The following is a 9,096-nucleotide window of genomic DNA, read 5'->3' as shown; positions in this document are numbered from 1 at the left end:
TACATATACCTGAACACACAAGACCTCAATGTTATGTCAAAACTACTGTTAAAAACGGATGTGTTGGTGGGCGTGTGGAGGAAGAGCTTAGTAATATTTGTTTTTCTTAAAACATCACTCATGATACTCATATCATCAAATCCCCAGTTGTGTGGGACAATCATTGCCACAAAACAAAATAGTCAAACCTGCAAACTGGATACATACTAATTTGACATCGGTTTTGCTCTGCACCGCAATAGTTTGTGTTACATTTTGCATTCTCTTATTTCAACGCATATTTCTGCTGGGCCACATAAAGAGGCCAATTTAGCAGTTCCCAGAACACATTTACAACTCACTGCTTCCCCCACAAAGGTCCAAAACGTTGGGCCAGCCTCTCTTTTCCTGTGGTTTATGGCAAGCGCTCTGATTTCAGCTGCATTCTTTCTGAATCTAACTTCAATAGGTTTAGCAGTGGTGTAACTGATAGCACAAAAGAAAGCATCAATGTGGCTAACACTTTTACTAAATTCCCACAGGGGTTGAATATAAAGCTCAAATGCCCCAGTTTTGTGCACGTACACATCTGCTCCCTGTTTGACCCATTATACACTTGTGTGCTGCAATCATAATCATGACAACCAAAGCACAACCATGCGCTGCAGACACAATCACAGTGACAGGCCGTGTCATCCCACCGACACAGTCGTAATCACAGCTACAGTATGAATTAGTCTGCGTGAGACATGGATGAATCAACTCTGTGAGTTTCGGATCTAAATGCAGTGATTCACAGTTGTTGCCTGAGCGCACACAGCTTAGGGCAAATGCTGAGGCCACAGACAGGACCATTTAAAGACACACACAGCATGCAGGACTGCATCAATCCTGTGTGAATCAAAGGGAAACGAAAAAGGGCTGCGAGGTTACAGAGATGTGAGGGACAGCTAAAACATGATGGAAGAAAACGCAAAGCTTTAGGAAATAATAAACTCTCTTCTCTGATCCACTCACTCAAATCTTTCTGGTAAAAGAATCGCAACATTCTTAAAATACTAATTGTCCTGGTACTCTTCTGAATTGGGAGAAAGGACAAGTTGGATGTAGTTCAGTCTATTTTGGTCTCCAATATATCATATCAGTAAGTAATAGCTGGATTGTCATGAAATTCAGCTTAGCTCAGTCCTGATGGTCCCTGAAGTATTTTTCCCCAGAGGTTTCCTTCAGATCAAGGTGGCATTTGCAGTGTTCTGATGAATTGGTGTGAGATTTTCTAAGCTTTAAATTTTCCTCTAAGGATAAACATCCAATCTGATCAATAAAACTAATTAACCTGCATGCTGCAGCATTAAGTATTTAGAATTTTAAGTTTTATTCTTTCAGCAGTTTGTAAAACTGGTGACATTGTCGGTGTCTATTCAAATTCCTTGAACTTGCTCACATTATGTCTCGTTAAAACTCCAAACTTCAATGTATTGCATTTGAATTTTATGAGTTTGATCAACACAAAATAAGTTTCATTTAATTGTGGAGTGGAAAGAAATCGCTGCATGGTTTAAAAAAAAAACACAAAAAAAACCTGAAAGATGTTGAGGGCATTTGTATTCATCCGCCAATACATTAAAGTTGCGAGTCTTCTGGGTCTGTCTTTTAAAAAAATACATTTACAGAATGAAATTCTGCCCTAAATAGTTCAAACTCAGTTAGACTAGATGCTGACCATCTTTGAATATCAATTTTCATCTCTTTCTACAAACTCGATTGGGTTTAGGCTGCAGACACTAAATGGGCTACATGCTAATGCATGAATATATTTGACCTAAACCAGGAATCTCAAACTCTTAGTCCCCATGGGCCAGTATCCTACAAAATTTTAATGTGCATATCCTTAAACACAAACAAGGCAAATAAATAATTTATTATCTATTTGCCTTGATGAATCACTGATTTATCAAGGCAATGATGTATCAAACAATGATGAATCATTCCCAATTCATCATTGTTTTAATCGAAAAGGTTGAGCTGAGGTCTCACCTGAGCCAGATATAATCTTCCCCATGTTTGTTTCTCTAACAAACCTCTGAAGCCTTTACAGATTATCTGCATTAATACTAAAAATTAAATAACACAAATCGGTTATTTCTAAAGGCAGCTTGGTCCAGTAGATTTCATTCGGGGGGTATCAGCAGTGGTGCAAAAAACAAATAGGAAACACTCGGTATAAAAATATTATTTGTGGAAAAAGTAAAACGTTTCATTCCCATGTTCTTCCAGCAAGTGGAATGCCAACACTGAATTTTGTGGTTTCACTGTGAAAAGATTCAAAGGGAATCAGCACTGTCATCAGATTTGTCAGATCCTTACCACCAGGGTGAGGCAATGCAGACCCGCATTTTATAGTCTCTTAATTAGCTTTATTTGTCTGTAAGCACCGCATGTGCAACCTTATTGTACAGTACAAATAGATTTCTCTCCCCCCAGTAAACGAGGCTTTTAAATGTTCAACTCAGTTCTGGGAGTCAATAATGGAGTTTCTGTTTCTGGAAGCTAAATCTGTGTAATCTGATCTGGGTGTTTTTTTTCTGCATGTGTTCATAACACTTGACAAAAAAAAAACAAGCACTTGATACAGTGCTTCGTGCATTAACTAGAAATACATCCTCTTTCCAAAGCATAAAAGTAGCGGTATGAGAAACACTACAAGAAGCCATAAATTGAGAAACAACAGCGCAGAGTGGCATGTCTGGTGAAATACTGTCCTGGTCATCAGAAATGAAAGGCAATATCTATAAAGTACTGGAGGACAATCCACTTCCTCTCTCCTGGGACAGACGCAGCGAACAGTGGGTGTGGGCAACTCTGCAGCGTATACAAGCAATATTAAGGTAATCAATCGTCGTCAGTGCTTTGGCAGTGCTGGATTTAGTGTAGTGAGAGCCATCGCAGTCTGTATTAAGGCATAATTGATTTGATCTGAATAATCTCCCTCCTGGTTGTCGTGTGTAACGCTGTGTGACAGCACTGAGTGATGTGCTTTCGGATGAGGGGGAGACGGGGCGGCGGGTACGAACGTGTGACGGGTCGGCAATGAGCTAGACAACCCATTCATATTCATCAGTAGGGTTTTCACTTCGGGGGCTCGATGCGACGGGGGCTTGTAGACGTAGCACACCGCTCCATACAGTACCACAGCACGGAGCATTACACCAAAATTAGATTTTCCACATTATAAAATGCTGCCATGCTGAAGCGTGTTGCTTCTCATTGCACCAAATGAAAGAGCAGGCTTGACACAGCCTCTGTCTCTCATCAAACAGATTTGCTTATGATGTACCGTGTTATTTTGTGATGCGCCCCTCTGAGTAGACGCCTTTGGTTTCAAATGTCAGTCTTCACAAGCAGCCATTTGCTGTGTTAGAGTCTTTCAGAAAGGAACAGAATGTTTTTCTTCCTTGCCTCTCTGTTCTTTGACTTTAAATGCATTATAGATGTTCTGAAATGATAACTCACAGGCAGTGCACAACAGTGCGTCCTTCTCCACACTCCCTCTGCCACTTGTGCACTTGAGCCAGCAGGTTCAGGAAAGCCTTCTTGGAGTCAGGAACGTCGCGATACGCTGACCAGCGCAGGAACTGGAACTGACACACCACCAGCTGGCCCTCCTGGAGCTTCAGCGGCACAGATAAGATGAAAAACACGTCAGATTTCACACACGAGCCACTATTGTTACCCACTTCTCACAGCTCCCAGAAGGTTTTCTTGAACCAGGTTTTGAAATATGAAATACCTTTCTACAGTAGTCAGGCCTTTAAATATAAAACCTAACAAAAACATGCAGGAAGGCAGGAAGGAAGGAAGGAAGGAAAGCAGGAATGGACAGTGGTGAATAAATGAAAAAAGTGACTGATGGATGGTGATGCAGTTAAAGGATAAATGTTTTGACAGATGATGGAAACTTGGATGGATGATTACAAGAACAATGGACGCTGGAATGTATTGACAGATCAACAAACATATAGACTGTATGGAAACATAAAAAAAATTGACAGGAATTGATATGTGTGAGGATGGATGTACAAAATGATAAGACATAAGATTTTTATTTGTCATTATGTTACTAGAATAAACAAGATAAAAAAGGGAGAAAATCAGGATGAACGGATGGACAGAAGGATGGATAGAAGAATGGACAGCTCAGACAGGATGGACAGATAAATGACTTCAGACAACAAGTCAGGGAATAAAGTCTGGAAATGTAAACATCTTTCTATACTCCATTTTCTTCTCCTAAAATCTAATCCAAATGTGGAAAATCTTTGAAGTGAATTCTGTGTAAATCAGAGAGTTGTGAACGCTCTGCAAGTTGCCTGCAGGCACCCTCAGCTGTGCTCACTAAGCCTGACTGTCAGATATATGTGTCTGTAGGTGTAAGTGGGGCCCGTGTTCTGTGACAAAGAGGTCCCTGCGTATTCATAACCCTATCCCGTAGAATCTAACCTAACACTTAAGGACCAGTGGAGACCTGTAACTCATGCAAATTGGGCTTGCAAAAGACACTCACGATGCATGGAGGAATAGCCTGAGCAGAGGTGGGGATTTACACAGTCTGCATTTGCACTATTTTTCCTCACACAGATTTGTGCTTGCGATGCACTTCCTCTGTCTTTTCCTCCCGGCTCTTGGATACCACTTGTCTGAAACAAGACATCTACCCAATACGGCATAGAGCGATTGGCTAAAAGTGGTTGAGGTATGTGTTATTTCTGTCTCATTTGATTCTGCCTGTGCCGTGTTAAGCTGCCCTCTCCCTGACTGTGATGTGCACCGAGTGGAAAAAAAGGTGCCACAGGTAGAGAGGGGAATGACAAGGGCAGCCGACTGAGGAGGTAAGGGTGCCAATCAACAGAGGAAGTTGTCGCAGAGCTTATAATGGCCCAGGGGAGAACACCCTGCATACAGATCCCCTCTATAATTAGGCCGACATTGATCCTGAGAAGAATGCATGCATGTGCTTATGCAAAGCTCTGTGCATAAAACATGTCTGCATAGACACACTTAACACAATGCATTGTGTGAAGTTAAAATGGCTTTTGGATGGGGGAGTGGAGCAAACACTGTGCTCTACTTTGTAAGCACAGACCTATCACTGCCTTTATTTTGTATTTTCGTATTTTCGCACATATGAAAACATGTGACAAGATCTCTGAACCAACTAAAGGAAAATCTACTCAACCATTCTGATGATAAACACTGGATCTTTTGATGTGCTCAATAAACACAAGAAATGATAAGATATAGAAATGGAAAAGGGGAGAAAATGACTTTTTATTGTATGCATGTTGATGAACTTCTCTTGCATCTGTTCCATGGAAAGAACATTATTGATAATAGTTTATTGTACGGAAAGTGGGATCCTTTTCCAGAATACTGAATATTAAACCATTTTTATTTAACATGTATAGTGCCTTGTATCATATCCTGTCATTTTAAAAATATTGTCACAATCACAGTCACAAATTTCAATGTGTTTCATTTGAACTTTTTACTTAACTACCATGTAATAGTCAAGTAAAATGAACATGACACATTACATTGAATATTTAAAAAAAATAAAGTCTGAATATTGTGGAATGTATTTGTATTCAGATCACATTTCTCTGATACCCCTAAATAAAATTTGGAGCAACCAACTGCCTTAAAAAGTTAGGGGCTACAGCAAGGATTGTGGAAGAAAGTATGACGGCCATATGAGACCTGAAAAACCTTTTGGCTTTTTGTGGAGATCGACTAACACTGTTGATGACATGGAAAGCATAATCTGCATGGTGGTGGTAGTGTCATGCTGTGGGAATGACTTTATTCTAAACAGAATGGGAAGAAGGTCAGACTTACGATGGAGCTAAATAGAGCAAGCCCAAAAGAAAATCTGTTGTATGCTGTGAAAGACTTAACAGTTATATTGCAAAGAATGGGCATAAATTTCAGGGTATAGTTGTGCAAAGCCTGTAAACACATACCCACAAAGAAAGGGTAGAAATCACAAGAAATCATATGAAAGTTTGGAGTTGTGCTGTGAGAAAATATGAAAAAGATGAAAGGATGATTAGTTTTGCAATCATAAAAAGAACACACAGCTCCTAAGGAACTGTGTACTGTACTGTACAAAACTCCTTAGTCATCCTTCATCATTTTCAAGATGACAAGTTTTTAAAATGGTCTTGAACAATATTTCTTTAGTTGTCTGAAGTGCTTTCAGAGAAAATTATTAATCATTAAAAACATTAGCGGCCGATATAAAAAATACCAATTTTCAAATACATTATGCCCAGAAAAACAGTTAATAATGACTTAGATACAGAAGAAGAAGCATTTGGTCAGGGATATTAGTTTTCACCCTTTACGTATTTTTCAAGTGCAGTTTATCTGGCAGCTTCAACGTATGTTGGTAAAACGTCACATCTAAATTCCCTGTGAAGATCACAGCTAATGCAAGTCTAATAAGGTTTGGTGAGACAACATGTCCTGTGCAGCTCTCTTTGATGTCACAATAACTCACCCTTGTGACGTTCTTGACCCGAAACAGACGGGTAATGACATCCTCATCTGCTGACATGGACAGGAACTCCACTTCCATGGGTCCGTACTGCTGCAAACCGGGCTCGGGCCAGTACTGCACACATGGCTGCGTAGAGGACAAGGGTCACAGAGAGAGATTAGTTCATTAACGTCCAACTGTGGTCTGTGCAGCTGTAATAAATAATATGCAAAGAGTAAACACTTGTGAATAGTCAAAGCATCTGTGTGCACAGTTAAAATGAAGAACCTCACAGATACTAAGCATTTTATATCAGTAATGACTAAACTAGTGCTACTGCCTTTATACTAAAATAAGCATGCAGCTGCCGTAATGGTGTTAACAGGAACAGAGAAGCAGCCTGATAGGTAATGCAAGGTGTTAGAATGAGACCAGAAGTGATATAGTCTAATCCAAAGTCACAAATAAGCTCTATAAGAGATTTCACAGCAGCATCCTCTGATGAACAAATAGCTCTGTTTTCAGGCAAAGGTCCAAAAAGCCTCTGTTGTACCCAAGGAAATGAAATAAAGTTCAAATGATAGAGAATTAAATGCAGTGTTGAACAGGGGTACCTCCAAATTTCTTTTTCTATTACCAGACTTTCTAGTATATGTTGCTAACAAACCTGTTGAACATGCAACACAAACTATTAACTTTATTTTTACCTAAGATAGTTTCTGATTTGAGAAAGCATTGCAAAAATATGTATATTTAGCATTGACTGCATTCACAAACTTTAAAAGCGGAAATTAGCACCAGACATCGACTGCTCCGAGTTCAGGGCAACCAAGCTAAAACTCTTTGATTAAGAGACATGACAATCTGAATTGTGTGGCTTGTTTTCAATCTCTGGTTTTTGCATATCTTAGACCTGATGTTAGTCAGTTTCGAATTTTTGTTCCAGAGCTACGTAGAAACATAACAGATCTGCACTGAAAGCATTTTAATCTAACTTTCTTGCTCTGAACGACCTTTTATTACACCATGTGTGACACAGCACATTAAAAACAGGGTGTTACTATTACAATATAACAAAGACAAAATGACTACATAATTGGCACCTAATTAGCAGTTTTAGCAGGGCAAGCCCAATTAATATAACATAAAACTCCATGAACATTTCATGGAGATTGCAGACCTTACCTCTGAGACTGACAACTCTCAAATATTTCATGACAGGCTAAGGGTGAAAACTCACAGGTATAAAACGGAGCACATTTGTTTTACTCCATTCAGCCTCCCTTTCATCTGCAGAAAGTCTTGCTGTTTAGACAAACCACAGGCTTGTATTGATATGTTATATAAGTAGCTTCTTACATCTCTGTCCTTCCTCAGATTTCACTTTAAAGAGCTCACTGACATTGAAAATGGTTAACGTTATGTCTTCTCCACAATAACAGCGTTCACATATTAGATAATTGTCAGTGAAATCCTGCAGCACCACAGGAAATCTACTAATTGAGGGGGAGAAATAAACATGAGTTTTGAGTTTCTATCCAGACAGAAACTTAAGACTGCCTGGACAGCAAACGGACAAACTTTGAATTATTTTTAATTGTGATTAAACAAAAGGCTATGACCGGAAATTTAATGAATCTCCAAATTCAATTCTTCAACACTCATAAACAAAATCATCACTGGAAGATGCAATTTTCTTCATTTGTCATCAAAGAATCCCTGAATAATTATTTGCACATTTTTACACGTCTCCAATATACGAGTAAATAGAAAACAGGTACTGTCCTTATTCTTAATAAATTGCTGAGCCATGCTGTTACATGACACCGTTGGCCGCTGCGTCTGCTTCCAGCACAACGCTGAAGAAAATATGCTAAATTATTCTCCTTCATTTCTTTTTGATCAGTTGCAGAAAGCATTGTCTAGGTTAAAAATATTTGTCTTCTCTGAGGTACATCTCATAAATAATCATACTATGTTCAATGTTATTCAGTCAAAGCAACTCCTCACGCTCCCCCCATACTAAACTGTGTAACATTGCTTATTCATTTCTTATTCAGTACCTGCCACATAAACAGGTTCAGACACCCCCATTTTTGTCTCTGCACAACAGTTTATTGATCATTAGGTGCTGTGTGTGTTTGTCAGTATCTTATTATTCATGACAGCATGAAAAAGAAACATGGCAGAGCACATAAAGTCCAACTGGTTTTTTGTGTCGTCGCGTATCCCGTCCTCACTTTTATAAATCCTAAGATTACATCAGTTCAGAACTTTGATCTTAGCTCCTACATAACTATCATGAACATGCTACCCCCCTGCCACCAACTGAGAAATATAAAGAATAAAATATTTCTTTTTCTTTCATCATAATCAAGGTTAAATTACTTGCTTTCATTTCATTGAATCTGTGCTTGATTACAGTAATGATCCCTGTTTTTTTTTTGTTTTTTTTTCTTTTACAAACAAGGAGACGGCTCAACTTATTCAAAAGCAGAATAAAATAACCTTAAAGAAAGCCTAAGAAATGTCATTACATTTTATATTTTTATGCCTTAAGCAGAATTTACAAGTATATA

General features: G+C 38.9%; 1 protein-coding gene across 4 annotated transcripts in view; it reads right to left on the bottom strand.

Annotated features, from left to right (window-relative positions):
- Positions 1–9,096, bottom strand: part of ptprub (protein tyrosine phosphatase receptor type Ub) — a 228,644-nt gene that overhangs the window by 4,672 nt on the left and 214,876 nt on the right. For all 4 annotated transcript variants that reach the window (XM_008432338.2, XM_008432339.2, XM_008432340.2 and 1 more), the window contains 2 exons: positions 6,539–6,664; positions 3,493–3,650 (listed from right to left, as the gene is read on the bottom strand). In XM_008432338.2, the coding sequence (XP_008430560.1) occupies positions 3,493–3,650; positions 6,539–6,664 (284 nt within the window). The remainder of the gene's footprint in view (positions 1–3,492; positions 3,651–6,538; positions 6,665–9,096) is intronic.

The sequence above is a fragment of the Poecilia reticulata genome, linkage group LG16, assembly GCF_000633615.1.
Source record: "Poecilia reticulata strain Guanapo linkage group LG16, Guppy_female_1.0+MT, whole genome shotgun sequence".
NCBI classification, from domain to species: domain Eukaryota; kingdom Metazoa; phylum Chordata; class Actinopteri; order Cyprinodontiformes; family Poeciliidae; genus Poecilia; species Poecilia reticulata.
Note: the sequence above shows the minus strand (reverse complement) of the source record. Positions and strands in the feature narration are given on the sequence as shown.